Source organism: Mustela lutreola, chromosome 2 (genome assembly GCF_030435805.1).
Source record: "Mustela lutreola isolate mMusLut2 chromosome 2, mMusLut2.pri, whole genome shotgun sequence".
NCBI lineage: Eukaryota > Metazoa > Chordata > Mammalia > Carnivora > Mustelidae > Mustela > Mustela lutreola.
In genome coordinates this window covers 56,885,053-56,904,872 of record NC_081291.1, presented here as the reverse complement: position 1 = coordinate 56,904,872, position 19,820 = coordinate 56,885,053, and the positions used below count along the sequence as shown (strand labels likewise).

Sequence of the window (19,820 nt, the reverse complement as noted above, 5' to 3'; positions counted from 1 at the left end):
GGGGAAGTATCTGGGGCAGCCCTTGTTCCCTGTGGAGCCTTCAGTGTGGGACCTTGTTTCTTCCCCTCTCTGTGCTCTTCCTAATATTCACTTCTGGCTCCGCAGTGCATGTGTTTTTACTCATTATTGTAGTAAAATACATGAAATAGAAGATGGACCATCTTGGACACTTTTAAGTGGACATTTTGGTGCCATTAAGCACATTCACGCTGTGGTACAGTCTTTCCCGCCGCCCATCTCCAGTACTTCCTCATCTTCCCAAACTTGAAACTCTCCCCAGGAAACAGCTCCCTACCTCCCAGCCCTTGGCACCCACCACCCTCCTTTCTGTCTCTATGAACTTGATGACTCCAAGGACCTCACGTGAGACCTACAGGATTTGTCCTGTGGTGCCTGCCTCGTGGCACTTAGTACATTGTCTGCAGTATCTGTCCACGCTGTAGCCTGTGTCAGAACTTCCTTTCTAAGGCTGAAGAATATTCCAGTGTAGGTGTAGACTGTATTTTATTCATCTGCTCATTGCTGGGGGGAACACCTGGGTTGTTTCTGCCATTTGGCTATTGAGAATAATGCTGCCATGAGCATGGCTGTACAAATATTATTTTTAGTATATACTTTGTTACCTTTCTGAGCCTGGGGTGATCTCAGACTGAATTATAAATTAAAGGTAGGTTTGGGGACATTTTTAAGGACTATACTGTTTCATTGGCTTCTGCATTTTGTATGTGTGCGTGTGTGTGTGCGCGCGCGTGCCTGTGTGTGAGAGACACTGTGGCCACTGCTGGTGTCCCATCTGGACCCTCTCATCCCCCAGATGCTTCAGGTGTTGGCTGCTAATGGCTCCCACCTGTGTCCTTCTGCAGCCGCTTGCCCTTGGCCAACAGGCACTGCCTCCCACTACATGCCTGGAAAGTAATCCTTACCTCTTCACCCCACTGTGGTCCTTGGCCAGTGACTGACGGAGGTCCCTAAGTGGGACAAGTCCTGGGGTACTGGTCACCCTGCAGGGCTCCCCAGGAATCAGGCCAATGCTGGGCTCTAGCCAATACAACCTCTTTGCCAAGTTTTGTCCCCCACTAAGTCACATATACGAGAACCCATGTCAGGTTCTGCTTCTGGGCATCACCATCTATGACAGTGTGTAACTCCCATATTCCCCCCTGTGTGGTGTATCTTGTATAACTGTGGGATGCAGTTGGAATCGGATAGGACCAATACACTGTTGTCTACTAGGCCACTTGGGTAGTAGCAGGCACTTGCAGGGGGACAAAATTCCCACTGTCTGCCACTTAGAGAAAAGAGGGATCCTAACCCAGGAGACTAGGACATTCAGGAGGGGACGCCGGGCAGGAGGGAGCAGAAACTCCCACCTCCTCTGGGCCTCCCTCCTTTGGGCGTAGATAAGAGAAACCCAAGGCGCAAGTGGGTCCAAGGAGACAGTGAACCAGTGATGCCAGTGGAGAGTGAACGTGGACTCACCGTGGACCAGAGGGGCTCTGCTGGTAGGCCCTATCCTCTGGTTTTCCTTGAGATGATGGGGTCTATTCAGTGCAAAGTGTTCAGATTTTAAATGTTACACCACTAAACTGATGCTACATTAATGACATTGGAAGGTTAGAATATCAGCAACTGATTTCAAGAGGACACGTGACCCCCAGATGTGCCCTGTGAGCAGCCTCTGGTTGGACTTGGGAGCAGGGGGCAGCTGTTCTGGGCAGGCTTCTGGGAGGAGCAGGGCCCAGGTGGTCCTGATGACTCACATGTTTGTGACTGGTGTGTCTACAAGTGCCATGTATGTTTATTTCTTCTTTCCTTCCCCTGCTGCTTGAAAGTCCCAGTGTTTTGTTATAGATGTGACTTGTTTAAAAGAGAGATCCCCTGCAAATATTTAGAAAGTATTGAAGCCATACCAGCATCAACCTGAGCTTTTCCTCTTGTCTGGGGTTGCCCTGTAAAAAATGTGGGATGCCCAGTTAAATTGGAATCTCAGATACACGATGTCTAAGTACATCCCCTGTATTGTGCAAGACGTACTTATGCTAAACATTTGCACATTGCTTATCTGAAGTTCCCCCATAACTGCGTGTCTTGTCTTTTTATTTGCTCTCTTTGGCAAGCCTGTTCTTGTTGGGATCAGAAGGATCAGAGGACTGGGGAAGGGAAGCATTTCCTTATCTTGTGGCTTGATGCTATGTGAAGCCAGACCCCACTTTCGATAACAGCACTGGTGATGAATCAGGGTCTCCTGGGGCCATGTGGGGAGGGGTTGCAGCATGGCCTTGCCAACCCAGAAAGTTCTCATCCTGCTCTGCTCTGGATGGCAGCTGTGGGAGGTGGTGGCACCTTCCTGTGGGGATACGTGTTTGAGTTTTGGGGTGGCAGTCCTGAGGGCGGTGGAGAGAGGAGCTTGTAGCCAGAGCAAGGGAGGGTCATTGAGGTTCGAGCAGCACCCCAAAGCACCTCTGACTTTGCTATGCCAGAGATCTCCTTCCCTGACAAGGTCCACACCCTGTACCCTGGGGTGGGGGGTGGGGAGGAGAGTAGGCCCTGTCTCTGGGGGGATGCTTCCTGGGAAGAGACCCTTCCTGAGTGTGCACCCACCCCCATCCATGAGAACCTGAGCCCAGGCTACCACAGAATCCCCACTGCCCCCGCCCACAGCAGGTGTCCCATTAACAAAAGACCAAAGCTATTAGCAGCCTGGATGGTGACCTTGACCAGCCTGCTGGTCCTGCCTGGAGCCTGCTCCAGGACCTCCAGTTCTGGAATTCAGGGACTCACTCCATGGAGCTGGATGCACTCCCAGATATGAGTGTCGGTGGCTCCCTGGCCTTCAGTCCCACCTCCACACCCGTAGTGGCTGCTTATTGTGAGGAGTGGCAGACGGAAACCCAGAATACCAGAAAGGACATCAGGCAGCCATCATCTAGATTCGACAGTTGCGAACATTTGGATGTTTTGCTTTTGACTGCTATCCATGCTGAAATATGTCAGGGCATCTCATAGGCATGATGGCTAAATAAAGGATTAATAAAAAAATGTGAAAGTATTTGGTGGCCATCACACCTCACAGAATGATCGGCTGGTCCTCAGGCCATCCTGGAACCTTTCAGTGAGCAGAGACAGCTAGCTGGCTTATTGGTTTGTTCACACTGGGGCCGATTAGGAGCCCCACACGAACTGGGCTATTTTATCTCAGACCTGTGTGGGTCTAGAGCAGCCTCTCCTCTGTCTGCTTTTCCTATGTGCTGAAGCTGTGGGTGACATGTGTCCTGTGGAATGTCCCCCAGCCAGATTGTCTGCTTAGATCCCAGTGGTTTTGGTTACCTATCGCTCTGTGACCAACATCCCCGACCCCTGGCAGCTGAGAGCAACAACAGTCACAACAGTCAACAGAAGTTGGTCAGAAATTTAGGCAGGCCTTGGCTCCTTCAGTGGTGTTCACCTGGCCTTCCGGGTGGATGGGGGCCTCCAGAATGGACTCACAGACCCAGGGTTGCAACCAGGAGGAATGGATGCTGGGCTCCTGTGGTCCCACCATCAGGGTGCTTACATGTCTTTCCTGGTGACTCTGTGCCCTCAGAGACCCAGGTGGAAGTTGCCAGGCCTCGTACAGGCAGCTCAGTATCCCCACTGCCAAATTCCCCTACTTGGAGCAGTTGGGAGTTCTGAGTCTCACTGGTTACATGACTCCCCAGGCCCATCCCTCAACCAGTTGCAGTGAAGGGGGGATGAGCTTTGTGGATGGGCTGGGAGTGGTCATGTGGCCATGCCCCCCTCACCATGGAGCTGGGTGCAGGAAGAACCCCCGCCCTGAATCCTCCCTCAGGCTGCTGGGGTTCCTGCTTCTAGAAGGGCCCTGTTAGGACATGGGATTCTTTTTTTCCTTCAGCTAGACCTCAGGCACTCATAGTTGAGTTAATTATACTCCTCAGCTAATAACACACTATTATCTTGGTCTCTGCGGGGTCCTGCTTTTATTTTATTGGTCGGTTTATTCCCATTATCTCTGTTCCCCGTGCCATTCCATTTGCCCACTATGGCAGACTTCCAGCTCTGCTCAGTGTGTATCTGTTTCCCTGTGTTTTGCAAATGGTGTGTTTTACTTTGGGCATGTGTATTTTTACTCCACATGAATGGTATTGGGCTAGCTTTTTCTATTTCTTACCTGTTCCACTTCGTGTTCTAGTTTGAAGGTCCATCCGTGTTGCTCTGTGCACAGCACATCATGGACTTAGCATTCTCTGGGGTCCTCACAGGGATGTGTCTGGCAGAGTCCCAGCAGGAAAGGGGATCGAGAGGAGTGGTTAATGAAGATACCTAGAAAAGAGATATGGGCAGAGTTGGGGGGAACTAGGGGACATGTTTGGAGTCATGGTTGTGGGTGGGGAGCCCTTAGCACCCTGGGCCTGCAGGGGTGGGGATGAAATCCTGAACACAGTAGGGTCACCCTACTGGAGTCCTAGCCGTCGCTGGAGGGGCAGCCATCACCAACCCCTGCCCTCGGGGGAAGGGGGGTGGGAGGTGGGGAATAGATACCACACCCTTTGATCTCCTATCAGTGGCTGCCATTGAGGGGTGCAGGATCCTCCGGGATGCAGGCTGGAGAGGTCAGCCTCCCAGGTGCAGAGCAGGGTGGAGGAGAAGGGCGGGGAGTGGATCTAGGACAGGGAACAGCATCAGGGCCTGCGCCTGCTCGGTCCCCACCTACCACTGGACGAGTACCCAATGACCACTGTGGGCATGTGGATCTCTGTAGATTTCTTTGGATAGCTCACTTGGCAGGGGGACGCAGCGTGTGTGCATGGCATATGCTTGTGGACATGACTGCATAGGTAGCCCTCTCCAAGGTGTCCGCTCCCTGGTCACATGGGACAGTCGGCCTTGTCATAATCACAGTTTTGTTATTGTGAATGTACATACATTATTAGCCAGCTTGCCAGTGGGATGGGTGCAAGGCAGAAGCTGTGCAGGTTTAACTGCCTTTCCCTGTTCCCTGGAAAGTTCCCACCTTGGGAATGTGTGACCCAGCCTGCCAGCACTGGGCAGCCTGGCAGGAGGTTCTTTGTTTGTGACCACAGTCTGGCTGCTGGGGTTCCCCCCTGCAGGGAGGTCAGCCTCCATTTCTCAGCCCCTCCCCTTTGTGGCTCCTCTTTTTAGATTGCAAGGGGGGGGATGTCTGCAGAAGCCAGGTGTGAAGGGGGCCACTTGCTGTGGGGGCCATGGGAAAATAGCAGCTGGAGTCTCCAGGAGGGACATGTCTGAATCTGAGAACCAGCGATGTTGAGATTAGGCCCTCCAACTTCTCACCTGTGTGTTTCCAGCCCCACTTGCTTATGTCCAATGACAGGGAGTTCACCTCTTCCCCCTAGCAGCCTGGTCTAATGCTTGACCTGGAGAGAGCTTTGCCCTTATGGAGCTCTGTGGAGATCTGTTCCCCTCCACCCTTCATACACACCTGTAGGTCCTGCCCTGCCCCGAGTGGCCGTGGAGATGGACCCGGGCTTTCTGAATTGCTTTTCTCCAGGTGAGCCACCCTCAGGGGCCCAGGACCCTCCCCAGTGGGCCACCTTCTCTGAATATATCTGCGTTTGTCCCACCCTTCAGACAGCACCAGAAGGCTCTGGTGCAGTGTGTCATGCACCCTAGACTTCCATTCTTCTAGCTGGAGACCACAGTGGAGCTGGGGGGACCCTGAATTCAAGCACACCCAACCATGTGTAAGTCAGCGATAAGGCTACATGGGCTCTTGGGAGAGCAGGAGCCCATACCCCGTGTGATTATCTCAGTGTGGCTCAGGCTTGGTGGTTTTCAAGAGGAGTGAGAAATTTTCTCTTCTTTTTTAGAAACCTGAATTTTCATGTGAACATTTCCAGTTTGTAAAGGCTGGTTAACTAATTTAAGACTAAAACCCACTGTGTGGGACAAGCAAAACACAAGAGTTGGCTGACAAAACTCCAGAACCCGTAGGCCCTCTGTTGTGATCTGAGGTATGCTGGAGCCTCTCCGTGGTACGCAAATGCAGAAACGAGGCTCAGAGAGGACAAGAGCCTTGTTCAGGGTTGCACAGCAGATGAGTACACAAAGCCAGGGCCTCGGGTTAGGGTGATGGGTGAACCCAAGATCTAGAATCACCTCGATGCAGGCAGAATGTGATGCTTGGGGTGGGGAAGGTCCAAGGCCAGGGCACCCAGGGGGTTGAGAGGAACTAGGGGACCAATTTGTGGGAGAATGTGAGGTGGAATGGAGTGTGGCAGGGCTGACTGGGAACAAAGTTCCTCTGGGAGAAGGCTGCCAGCCTGGTGGGCATATTTGCATCTTGGGGATGCATTGTTAAAGGTTTGGCTCTTGGTTTGTAAAGGTTTTTTTTTTCTTAAATGACACTATTTAGAGTGGACTCGGGCTGCTTTCGGGCCTTCATGTCCCACCATCTCCAAGTAGAGGGTCGTTGACCTGGTCAAGGGGGATCACAGGCCCCAATTCTCCTAGATGCCCACCAACCTACCTCCTGAGATGGCTTCTTAGCTGGGGGATGGGGAAGGTGTCCTTCCACATCTTTACGAAATTCATTTGGACTTTGCTTGGGCTTCTCAAATTTGACGTGTCCCAAACTGGGCTGCACATCCCTCTGATGAGGGAGCAGAAGGCTGACTGAGGACAAAGCAAAAGCTGGCACCTTGCACCCCCTCTCCACCTACTCCCCTCAGTAATATGTGTGCCATTCCTCAGCCACTCCTGGCTGCCCTAAAGGAAAAGCAAATAGTTAACTTGCAGAGATCACAGTCCTGCAAGCCAGGAGTCTCCCTTGGTTTACCAGTGTCCTAGAGATTTACAACAAAGAAGCTATCTAGCAATAGCACAATTTCCAGAGGCAAATAACTCAGTTCCTCAAGCCCTAAATAAAGTTAAATTTCTTCTAAACCCAAATCTCACGAAAAAAGACGCTTGATAACAGAAATGTGAATGGCTTGCCAAAAGACAACATTGATCTAGCAGCAAGACTTCCCGTATCCCTGCACCTTGTAGGCCCTCTTTAGCATATGAAAGCTCCGTTGAAATCTCCCTTTTCCTCACCTTCCTCCAACCGCAGGGTACATAACCTGCCATCCCTCACAACCCCAGGCAGCAGCTCTTTCTGCCCATGGGTCCTGTCCCCGTGCTTTAATAGACCACCATTTTGCACCAAAGATCTCTCAAGAATTCTTTCTTGGTCATCGGCTCTGGACCTTACTCCACCGAACCTCACCTAGGTTCTAGAACTTTATCACCTCTGCAGGCCTTCCTTTGGAAGCCTCCCCTGCCTTGGGAAGCCAGAGCTCCATCCTTCCAGGTCCCTGGCTCTCCCAGACTATGGTAACTTTCTGCTGTTCCTCATCTCCCACCTGCTCATCCTGCCTCAGGCCTTTTACACTTGCTGTTCAGTGGCCTACAGATGGGCCTTTACCTCAAGATATTCACGTGGTTGTCTCCTTTGATTCACTCAGGTCTCAGATGAAGTGGCAGTTCTTTAGAGAAGCCTTGCTTGATCATCCTGGCTAAAATGGGCTTTCCCGCAGCCCTAGTCACTTCCTATTCCACTTCCTTGCTTTCTGTCATTTATTTCTTCATTGTCCTTGTTACTGCCGGGTATTCGTCATCTGGGCTTTGCTGTGGGTGTATTACTTGCTTCCCCACATCAGAGACTCTGCACTGGTGGAATGGCCATGGAGCTGTCTTATTTTTGGAGAAGCCCCCAATTCTAGAGGTGCATGGCACATAGGACCTGTTGAGTCCGTTCTGGTTGACTGGCTGGCAGAGGCCGACCTCCTTGTCTCGCTGTGCTGGGTGCTGAGTCACTGTCACTGCCCTCCTCGACTCAGGTCCTTGCACTCCACTCCAGTCCTGTCTGCTAGCCCTGTCCGGGGCATTGCTTGGGGGAGGGGTTTGGGGCGGGGTGGATGCTTGAGCCTGAAGCCGCTTTCCTCTTGACACAGTGGTGACTCTGCTCCCTGCTCCCTCTCTCCTCTTCTCAGAAACTTTTATGAAGTTATTGTTACATTGTTTGAATGTTGAAATGTTTGAAATTATAATATTTATAGGTTTAAAATGACAAGTACTTAAAATGCTAGAGAAGCCACTTTATTGTTTTTTCTCCCCATCCCCCACCCCCCTTTTTAGAAAGCCAGACAATTTTAGCAAAGCCACTGCAAACAATAGCTCAGCCTCACTGCGGTGGGTGGAGAAGTAGCCGGTGTCTGGGAAGGGAGGGCAGGGTGAGGGCGGTTCTCACTGGGATTGGGGCCCTTTTCTTGCTGGAGCAGGGAAGCCTCCACGGGGCTCGGGGCCATGGCGTGTTGGGGTCAGCTGCTCTCAGGTCCCATGGGCTTTGCAGAGGAAGAGCTGAGTGGGGTTGTGGAGGGCAGGGAGGGCATCTCCCAGGGCAGATGGGAGGTGAGGCTGGGTCTGGGGTGGGCCCAAGGAAACAAAGAGAAGGGGTAGAGAGTGGAGAGCTATTCCTGAGGGAGAGTGGACAGAACATGGGGATGGGGTGTTAAGGAGAGCAGGTATCTAGAAAAGTTCTGGGAATGGTGGTAATGTTCATGGAGGGAGCTGAGGACATTAGCAGGAAGCCCCTTTGAGGCTAAGCTTGTAGTCCAAGGACGGGGGGGTGTCTCCTGTCGGGCGGTGTTCCTGAGCCTTGCGGTCTGAGGGCTCCGGTGGGGGGCTTGGCTGGCTGCGCCGTGGCCTCAGAGGGGGGTTTGTTCCTGCCTATCATCTATCTGACCATATCCTCTGGCTGGCCGCCCAGCCTCTCAGTGGATGGCTGGGGATCGAGTGGGACTTCTGTGGGGAGAGAAATCGTTTGGGCGATCGTGTGTGTGTGTGTGTGTGTGTGTGTGTGACTTCCTGTGGCGTCCTGGCATGTGGATGAGCCTATGTGTGAGATAGCGTGAGTAGCTGTGTATGTGAGAGACCACGGTGTCTGTCACCAAGGGTATGAGAGACCAGACATATGCCCTGAATGAGTGTGACTGAGTGAGGGTGCAGGGGTGCGTTTGGGGGTGCTGTGGGGCCGTGGGCAGGAGGCTCCCACTCAAAGGGCCTGTGTCACAAGGCGGGGGGGTGGAGGGGTCAGCATCCCCAAGTTGGGGTCACGTTAATGACTGTGCGCCAACATCTGGGGCACGTGAGCGATGGCGGTGCGTCTGAGTGGACATGTCCAGGAGCGTGCGCACGTACCATCCAGTTGGGGGGGCACTATCCTGCCACATGCGTGTGCTGTACTGGGGGCACTGTCCAGCTGTGTGTGTGTGCTGTACTGGGGGTGCTGCCCAGCCACGTGCATGTGCTGTACTGGGGGGGCTGTCCAGCCGCGTGTGTGGTGGCCCAGGGGCGCTGACAGCTGTTCTTTCCTGTTCCCACAGAGCCTCGCAGCAGAGGAGGCGGTTCAACTGAAGGCAGCCCTTGAGCCGGCTGTGGGAGCATGGCGTGGCCCCGGGAGCCCGTGTTGGCCTGGCTGGCCGTGGTCTTGGCCATGGCCCTGGCCCTGGGCCCAAGGGCTGGCGCGGCAGCCCCGAGGCAGGACTGCACGGGCGTCGAGTGCCCACCGCTGGAGAACTGCATCGAGGAGGCACTGGAGCCGGGCGCCTGCTGCGCGATGTGCGTGCAGCAGGGCTGTGCATGCGAGGGCTACCAGTACTACGACTGCCTGCAGGGTGGCTTCGTGCGTGGCCGCGTGCCCGCCGGCCAGTCCTACTTCGTGGACTTCGGCAGCACCGAGTGCTCCTGCCCACCGGGCGGTGGCAAGATTAGCTGCCAGTTCATGCTGTGCCCAGAGCTGCCCCCCAACTGCATTGAAGCTGTGGTGGCAGCCGACAGTTGCCCGCAGTGCGGCCAGGTGGGCTGTGTCCACGCTGGACGCAAGTATGCTGCTGGCCACACTGTCCACCTGCCGCCCTGCCGGGCCTGCCACTGTCCTGACACAGGGGGCGAGCTCATCTGCTACCAGCTCCCTGGCTGCCGTGGGGATGCTGGAGGTGTGCCTGCGGCTGCCGTGGGAAACTTCTCCGACACGGAGGAGGGGGACCCCGAGCGACACTATGAAGACCCCTACAGCTACGACCAGGAGGTTGTCGAGGCAGAAGCTGCAGCAGCCCTGGCGGCCGAGCTCCAGGCAGGTGCCGGGGGCCCGGCTGCTCTGGGAGGTGGCAGTCAGCCATCCTCTGCCCTCCAGGCCACCCCCTGGCCAGCCGCCCTCCCTAGGCCCACGGCAGCTGCTGCTCTAGGTCCCCCGGCCCCCATGCAAGCCAGGAGAGTGACAGAGGACAGCCATGGCGAAGGGCTGGAGAAGACCGAGGAATTGGTCATCAGGGAGCAGCCGGCAGCAGGTGGCCCCAGGGGGCTGGATGAACCACCCATTCCAGGCCCAACTGGGCCTGGTCTCCCTGTCCAAGAGGACAAGGCAGAGGCGAGGGCAGGGCCTGAAGAGAACTTAATCCCGGAAGCACAGGCCACCCCTGACAGTGCTGGGCAGGAGGGAGCCGTGCCTGTTCTGGGGTCAAGCACGACCAGTGTCCCCCCACCACAGGGCACACCGAACTCTCCTGGGGGCACGATGAAGCCCAGCATCCACACCATGCTGACCCTATCTCCCCAAGAGGCAGCCTGGGTCCCACCCACACAGGAAGTGCCCAAGCAGCCACCGGTTCTGCCCCATTCTCAGCCAGAGGAGGACACAGACCCCAACTCTGTTCATTCTATCCCCAGAGGTGACCATGAAGGTAAGAACCCATTCTAGTTCCTCCAGGGGCACTTAGCCCAGGGAAAGACAGCCTCAGGGCCCTGTTAAGGCCCCCAGCTCTGCAAAGTTGCCTGGGGCCAGGGAAGCTGGGTCTGTGAGGCCAGGCTACCCATGGTCAGCCCAACCCCCACACTATAAGGCAGGGGGCACTGAGATGGCGCTTTCTTCCCAGCTGCACTCCTGGGGACAGAACTGTGGGTAAGGGTGAGGTCCCTGTTGTGGTAGGTGCTGGGCTACCTGGTGGGGCTATGGTTGAAGGGCTCTTAGGTATACCTTCTCAGGGCTAGAGTTCCTCAAGGAAGGTTCCAGCTCGGGTGCAGGTGGGGCCCACTGGGGTCCATGGGTGCCCTAGAAGGAAGTGAAAAGTTTCACAGACCTGGTCCAGCTCCATCCACCCCCTCCTGACAGTAGCCTCGGGTCATGGCTGTGTTCTTGGTCTCTGAGCTGATAGCAGAAGGGACATGGTCTCTCCTGGGGGCTCCCTGTGAGAGCCTAGGACCAGACCTGCCATGCACGCCAGCCAGGGTTCCTGTTAACACACACGTCGTTCTTGTCCCTGCTCTGTGCTGCACCTGCCGGGGCTCCCACCTACTCAGAATAGAAGCCAAAGCTCTCTCCAGGATCACAGGCTCTGCCCTGGTCAGCCCATGACCTCCTGGATCACCTCTCCATCACCCTTTTCTTAGTCTCTTCTGGTTTCTGTTAGAAAAATGCCAAAGACTGGGGGGCTTACCCCACAAGCATTTATTTCTTAAAGTTCTGGTGGCTGGGAAGGCCAAGATCAAGGTGCCGGCAGACCTGGTGTCTGGTGAGAGCCCACTTCCTGGTTTGCAGATGGCCATCTGCTCATTGTGTCCTTGCATGAGAGATGAGGGTGCATCTCACTGAGATACACAGAGAGGGAGCAAGTTTTCTTGTGTCTCTTCTTGGAAGGGCACTGATCCCATCATGAGGGATCCACCCCCATGGCCTAATTATATCCCCAAAGGTTCATCTCCACATACCATCCCTATCAGGTTTTTAAAAAATTTTGTTTATTTATTTGAGAGAGAGCGCATGAGCAGGGCTGGGAGGGGCAGAAGGAGAGGGAGAAGATGAGTCTCCATTGAGCAGGTTGCCTGGTGCGGAGTTCCATCCCAGGTCCCCGGGATCATGACCTGAGCCAAAGGCAGATGCTTAACTGACTGCCTCCCGCCAATTTGGGTTTTAACATACAAAGTTGGAAGTGGGGCCTAAACACTCAGTCCCTATTGACCTGCTTAGCACTGGCTTCCTAGCCCCTTTCAGGTACCCTGAAGCTCCAGGGCCTTTGCACTTTACACCTCCTCTTGAAATGCTCTCTGAGGTGTCCATGTGGCTCATTCCTTCCCTCTATATGCTCTCATTTCCAGGTCACCTCCCCAGAGAGGCCTTCTCTGAGCACGCAGTTAAAAGAGCACTCCACCTTCCTCTTATCCTGCTTTAATTCCTCCTAGCAATACCTCATATGATAGCACGTAGTTGACTTGTTTAATGTTGTCACCCCTAGTAGAATGGTAGTGCCATGAATGGAGGGACCACATCTGTCATCTTCTCTGCTATACCTAAGGGCCTCTGGCAGGGCCTAGCAACACAGTTGGTGCTTGGTAAATATCAGGTAAATAAACGAGTGAATCAATGGGGGCTTATCCTTGGTCATCCTAGCTTCCTTGCCATCCTATGAACACCTTACACCGACATATCCCTTTTCTCCCACCTATTTGCTCACACTGTTCCCAGCCAGCTCAGGCAGCACCTCCTCTAGGAAGCCTTCCCTGAATCTTTATGCCTTGTCTGATGCCCTCACCACTAACCTTCTCCAGCTCCCTGCCTCACCTCTGAGGTACCCTAAGCAGTTGTCTGGTCGTCTAGACATCCCTCCCCATAGCTGAGAGTCTGTGTCTTGTTCAAGCTAATACCTAAACCTTCGCTATAAACCTTCATTAGGCACTAACTGTGACTGGGTCCTAGTGGGCCTTGGGGAGGCAGAATTGGACCCCCATGGCCCATGTCTACAGACTGGGGACTGTGAGGGAGGGATGTCTGGGTGGTGGTGGGGGAGGAGGGGGTATGAGGAGGGTCCAGGATTTCTGCAGCATTCCCATATACCTACCTTGCTGCTGCCCACAGCTCTGTGGCCTTGGTCTCTTAACTGTCCTGGGCCCCGTTTTTCCCATCAGTCAAGTACTCCAGCCCTCATTGGACATAGACTGTGTGCAAAGCCCGTGCACATGTAGGGAAGGGTGAGACTGCAGGCTCCTCCCGACCTGGTGGGAGGATCAGCTCCCCCGACCCAGCCCAGATGGTTCTCCTTCCAGCACCATCATGGAGAGTGGGGCATAGAACTCACCTTTGCCGAGTGAGTACCTCCTAGGTGCCAGACCCCATTTCTGATCCTTCCTACAAGCTGTGGAGGTGGGGGTTCTTCTTGAAAACCAAGCACATCAAGGTCAGAGAGGTGTGGCTTGTGTCCCCAGGTCACACAGTGGGAGTTGGTGGGCTGGATCCAGGGCAGTGGGCTTCAGTGGAATCCTCCTTACCCAGCACTGAGCCTACAGGATGTGGGGAGGCTGCATGGGGTGGGGGGAGCTGTAATGAAGTACATGTGTGCCCGGGGAGAGCTTGCAGGCCTGGCTTTGGAGTATGGCACACGTAGTGTGTTTGGGTTGCTGCCTCTCAGGGGTTCCAAAATAGACACAACCCCCACCCCCCACCCCCGCCTCTCGCTCCAGAGGCCTCTCTGTGGTTCCAGGCCTTTGGAATCTTGGAGACTTACTTTGTTCTCAGGAGCCCTAGGTTTTTCTGTTTTGTTTTTGTTTTTTTCCCTCCTCTGCCCTGTGCTTTCTCAAATGGATCTTGGGGTGTGGCCTTTGATGAGGGCTGCCTTGGGGCAGGGGCCTCTGATGGGGTGTCCCCTCTCCCATCCAAGGGCTGTCCTGGCAGAGGGCCCAGCCCACGCAAAGCCCAGAGATAATTAGCAGGGCACGGACAGGCAGCTGCATTTTTTGGTGTGCGAGGAAAGGAAGGTGTGGGAAGTTGGGAGCAGGGGGACTTGTCCTAGCCAGATAAACAAGGGCTGGCCTGCCACTGACCACCCCCATCCATCTTTCCTCCCCTCCTCACCCTGGGACCAGCCATCCCCTGCCAGCTCATGAGCTCTGCTCCACTCCCTGCACAACTCAGGCTAGTGGCTTACCGTTCTGTGCCTCCTTTCCTCCATCCATCAGCAACGGGGAGGCTCCTGCTTCGTGGGGATGTCTTGAAGAGAGGAGCTGATTCATGTCCAGTGCTCGGCAGGAAGCTTAGCCCTTGCTGAGTAATTAAAAATGTTAGCTACTGGTTCTCACCCTCCACTCTTCATTCTACCTGTTTATTTCCTCAACAGATGTCTGTGGCCTACCCTCTCTGCACTGGGGGCTGTGCCTGTGAATGAGGCCAGCGCAGCCTCTCCCTTCCTGAGGTCTCCTCGGGGCAGGAGGGTGTTCAGTGGATAGGCACACACACACAGATTTCTTCGTGGCCATAAAGTAGTACACGCTGCCCAGGAAGTGTGGGTGGTGGGAAGCCTGATGGGTGGGGGCCAGGGAGCCCTGATGGAGCATCCTTTGGGAAGTGGGGACCTTCTGGGGGCGAGGGCAGGGGCATCTCAAGTGATGGAGGGGCCCTCAGTGCAGAGGAGCTGGGGAGGTAGCTCTGCCCTGCTTGCCAGTGGGGCCGGCGGAGAGGAGGACCATGGAGCCGGAAATGACCCCCAGCTATGTTGCCATGGCAGCCCTGGGGCCTGGAGAAGGAGGTTTCCAGCCATTGCCCCAGGACCGGCTGGGGTGGGGGTCTTGTCTCTGAGCCGGAGCTGTGCCAGGGATCCTGGCTGCCTCTGAGCATGTCCAGATGTGGCCTAATGGAAGCCATATGCCCGGCTCCCTGGGCTGGGGAGAAGGGGTCTGAAGTCTGTTGTCACTCAGGGGGCTTTGTGAGCATGCCCACCCCTTTTGCCACTGGACTGGCATGACCGAGGGAACCAGGAGACTGCTGGGCCCCAAGGGAGGGAGCCCTGGGGCAGGGTTGGCCCTCTGGAAGGCGGATTTTCTCCTTCCCGGGAAAGGCTCCAGCTGACCTCTGTGGGCCCCCCAGACCATGTGGCAGGTAAGGGGCCCCCTTCCTTGGAACCCATGTAACCAGGTTCTGCAGGGCAGGGGTCCTTGGATTTTCTGACATTCTGGCTAACAGAGAAACTTTAAAACTCAAGTAACTCTACCAAGTGCAGACATTGTCATGCTTGTGTCTTGCGCGGGCACCATTATAAGCGTGCTGTGATAATTAACCCCTTTAATCCTCACCACCACCGACTTGGTTTACAGCAGAGGAATCAGATCCCTTGTCTGAGAACACACGTGCGGGAGCGGTGGATCCAGGTTTCCCTCGTATTTCTTCGTGTCTTCATCCCTGTCATTTCTGAGTGCCTGGTGTGTGTGGGCTATGACAGTGGCTGAATGTGCAGTGTGGAACAAAGCCCAGCCCAGTCCGTGCCCTCGGGGAGCTCACGGGTTAGTGGGGGAGATAGCCCGGAGTCAAATGGGTGTGATGTTCTGAGCTGTGACCAGGGCTGAGAAAGGAGGTGGGTATGCTATCTAAACCTATCTCTCAGGGATCTGACTTCTGGGGATCAGGGAAGGCTTACTGGGGGAGGTGATGTTTGAGCATGAGGCCTTGTTGACTCCACGGCAGGTGGCAAGCAGAGAGGGAACAGTGCTCCAGGCAGAGGACACAGCACATGCAGGGGCCCTGTAGCTGGAAGGATCGAATTAGATTGAAAGGAGGCTGTGCGGTTGGTATGAGGCTGGGGAGGGTATAGGGGCCACAGTGGTGTTGATCCTCAAGATGAAGATTTGGGTCTTTGTCCCAAAAGCAGTGGGGAGCCATTGAAGTTGTAAGGCAGGAGGCCAGTATGATCTTATCTGGTGACTCCCAGAGGGAGTGCTGCAGGAGAACAAAGGACTAGCAGTGGGCCTCTCCAGCATCTGTGGGTGTCCAGCACCACTCCCAGTGCCTCCACCCCCCCTCCCAGAATCACCAGGCTGTGGCTGCTGGGACACAGGAGAGAGGGACTTGCCCAGATTCTCCTGTCCTCATTCCCCAGAGGATCCTTGCTCATCCTGCCCTCTCTTTTCCAGTCTTGGCCTATGGGAGATTTTAACTTGTGTGGGGCCTAAGGGAGCCAGGCTGGGATTCTGGACATCTGAGCCCCCAACCCATGCAACAGAATCACCTCCTACTAGAGCCCCAGGCTCCTGGAGCAGGCAGGGGATGGAGGCAGCCTGTGGAGGCTGTGGCAGGAGAGCTCACAGGAGGGCCTGGCCAGCCCTTCCTGGGCTCAACCCTAACCACAGGGGCTGGAAATGGGGTCTGTGACTGTTTCGGGCTGGGTGGGTCCTGTGGAGAGCAATAAGACAGGCAAACCGGGGGCCCTGGCTCCCCACATCCACAGTAAGACCCTGGTCTGAAGCCCCCCACTTGCTCGTTGTATGATCTGGGGCCCAGGACGTCACCCCTCTGAGCCCCCATTTCCTTATTGGCCAGATGGCATGGTTGCGAGTGCCCAAGGCTGTAGTGAGAATGAGCATGGTCAGGAGCGAGGCCTGCATGGAGCGAGGACATGGGCCAGTGTCACCTGCACTTGGGCCTGCTGTCCTGTTACGGCACACGTGGCTCTCCTCTGTCACCTGCTAACTTCTTTCTGCAGAGCAGCGTTGTAAGCCGTAGAATTTTGCTGTGACTATTTTGAAATTAGAAGATTTCATGTAAATTTCAGCTCTCTGTCTTTCCTGGAAAATTGGCAGTTGTGGGCACAACTGGCCCATGTGCTGCTGGCCATCGAGGTTGTTGAGCGGAGGCTCTCTGCCCTTTGGACTGCGTAGGTGCTCCGTGTTCTGTGGGGTTGGCTGTCCTTGGTTTCATCAGCGGTCTGGCCCTGGTTGGCAGCTGGGTTGGGTCCTATACTGGGGGTACCTGTCGGTGCATAGAGTTTTTACCCTGTAGTCTGTGTGGTCATTCTATTTTATGGAAGAGAAACTGGCATCTGGTGGTGGGAGGGGCTTTTCTGGAGGTCATCGGAGAGCCAGGCAGGGGGATGCAGGCTCCCAGTGGGGGGGTGGGCTCATGGCTCTCACAGGGGACCTGGAGCCATGAGTGGGTCTGAGTGGCCCTAGCTGAGCCCTCCCTGTGTTTACCTGCCCCAGACCATAGAGCACTTGGAAGAAATGGGGCAGGGGCCAAGGCTAGGCCTGTGGTAGTTTCTCTAAAACTATGTTATCTTTTTATTTTTCTTCTTCTCTTTTTTTTCTTTTCTTTTCTTTTCCCTCCCTGCCTCGCTGCCTCCCTCCTTCCCTTACCCTTCCGTCCGTCCGTCATTCCTCCCTCCCTCCCTCTCTTTCCCTTTCAGAACAGGTTTACTGAGATACAGTCACGTACCATAAAGCCCCCCCTTAAAGTGTATAATTCAGTAGCTTTTGTAAGAGTTGTACCGGCATCACTTGTGCCCAAGTTCAGAACATTGTCATCACTCCCCAAAGAAACCCCACACCTGGTAGCAGCCACTTCCCCTTTCCTCCTTCTCCAGCCCCCAGCCACCACCAAGCTCCTCACTGTCTCTGTGGAGTCACATATTCTGGACATTCCTGGACACGAAGTCATGTAAGAGGTCGTCTTCGGGGACTGTCTTCTGTCACTTAGCATAATGCTTCCAAGGTTCGTCCGCATTGTGGCAGGCGTCACTACTTTGTGCCTTTCTCTGACTGAGGAGCTTTCCGTGTGGTGGTTGCACTTTGTTTTTCACCCATTCATCCACCGACGATTGAAGTGTTCGCACCTTCTGGCCCTCATGAGGACTGCTGACACTGACACTTGTGTACGTGCTTTCGTGCGGACAGAGGTTTCTGTTGCTCTTGGTAATATTCCCGGGAGTAGAGCTGCTGGGTCACCTGGTGACTGTATGTTTAATCACCAGATGAGCTGCCAGCCGGTTTCCCCAGCACCATTTGGCACTCTTGTTGACAGTGCATGAGGGTTCCAACTTTTCCACATCCTTGCCAACACTTGTTACTGTCTGCCTTTATGTTTTTTTTCCCCCCCAGAGGAGGGGAGGGGCAGAGGGCGAGAGTGAAGAGAATCGTAAGCAGACTCCATGCTTAGAGCTCCAGGGCAGAGCCCCATGCCTGGCTCCATCTCATGACCCTGAGATCCCGACCTGAGCCAAAATCAAGTCGGACGCTTAGCAGACTGAACCACTCAGGCACCTCTTGCTGCTGAGCCTTTTTGAGTATAGCCATCCTAGTGTCTGTGAAGTGGTTGGTATCCAACTGCAGTTCTGATTTGCATTTTTCTGACTTGTGATGTTGATCATCTGTCATGAGCTTCCTTTAAAAAATTCTAGAAAACACAAAACACACAAGCACACATTCCATTAGCCATTAAAGTGATGACATCGCCACAATGTCATGTTGTTTCTGGAAGACGCTGCCATATGCTCATGGGAGAAAAAGCATGAAGAAGGCAACTGATGTTGTTGTGTTGTTCTGAAAATAGTGCTGATCTCCTGGATGCCTGGAAAGACCTCAGGGACCCTCCAGGGCCTGGGACCACACTTGAGAACCACCAGTCAGTCCATAAATACTAGCATTTTATGCACACTATTCTGCCCTGTGCTTTTTTTCTCTGACAACATATCTTGGGACTCCTTATCTTTATGCAGAGAGTTCCCTTACCAGCCAGCATGTCACTGTCCCCGTGTTCCGGCTTTTCTTTTTGGTCCCTACTGACAGATGTTCTAGTTGTTACTAGCCTTTTGCTGTTAAAAAGCAGTGTTCTAAGTGAATATCTTTATGCTGTGCCCTGGTACAGAGTGCTGGGTCAGTATGCATATGCATTTCTTTGTGTATTTTTTGTGAACTCATTGAAGTAAAATCAATAGAACTTACCAGAAGCATACGACTCAGTAACACATTTTCACAAATGGAACACACCCATGGGGCAGCCACTCAGATCACAAGCCAGGTCACCCCTTCAGTGCCTGTCCTGGGGAACCACTGCCCTGACTTCTAACAGCAGATGTTAGTTTTCTGTTCCTGGAGTTTTCTGAAGGGAACCAGAGGAGTCTGTTCTCTTTCACATCTGGCTTCTGAGGTTGGCCATGTTACCCACACTGGGGCTGGTCCTTTTGATTGCCGAGAGGTGCTCTGTCATATGGATGGACCCCAGTTTTGTTGTTTATTCTCCTGTGAAGGGGTGCTGGTGTTGTTTCCAGCCTAGGACCATCAGGAAGCATGTTTCTGTGCACCTGCTAGAACCAAGCTTTGGATGATCGCTGGCTCCAGTGTGCTCAGTGCTCAGCATGTTTATCCCCTCCGCAGACATTAGCTTGTCCTTTGAAAGCTGTGCCAGATTTTGGCCCATATCCGTAATACATGAGAATGCATTTCCTCATTATTGAACAAGTATTTATTGCATTATTCCAAGTGCTGGGGACAGAGCACCGTATCCAAAACCGATGGAATTCCCATCCCTTGTGGAGGGTCCACTCTGGCAGGCTTGGGAAGCACGCAGTCAGTCCCACGAATGTGTAAAATCTACATGAGATGGTGCTGGGCGCTAAGGAGAAATTGAAGCAGGGTGCTATAAAATGTTCTCAGCATGGCCAGCCTTGGAGGGGGAAGATGGTGTCTCAGGGTGGTTTTCGTTAACACATGTATTTAATTCTCCCCATCCCCGATTTTGGCCAAGGGTTCCCCAGCAAGTCTGGCCATGCTCCCACCAACACGGCATGGAGCTGCCACCTGGTCTTTCCGGCTCTCTTGCCAAACCTGTGCCAGTCCTTGTGCTTGGGACACAACTTGGTCATGGTATGAATGATCTATTGCCATGGTAACGTGAGCAGCAAGCCATCCCACAGTAAACTCTCATTATCACTGCCAAGTGCACGGGGCAGACAGGCTCTGCTGTCCCGAGCTGGGATTGGGGGATGGCAGCT

General features: G+C 54.1%; 1 protein-coding gene across 5 annotated transcripts in view; it reads left to right on the top strand.

Annotated features, from left to right (window-relative positions):
- FBLN2 (fibulin 2) overlaps positions 1-19,820 on the top strand; it is an 84,687-nt gene that overhangs the window by 17,839 nt on the left and 47,028 nt on the right. For 4 of the 5 annotated variants that reach the window (XM_059161862.1, XM_059161861.1, XM_059161863.1 and 1 more), the window contains one exon: positions 9,405-10,760. In XM_059161862.1, the coding sequence (XP_059017845.1) occupies positions 9,464-10,760 (1,297 nt within the window). In that variant the 5' untranslated portion in view covers positions 9,405-9,463. The remainder of the gene's footprint in view (positions 1-9,404; positions 10,761-19,820) is intronic. The other variant, XM_059161864.1, reaches the window with a different exon arrangement.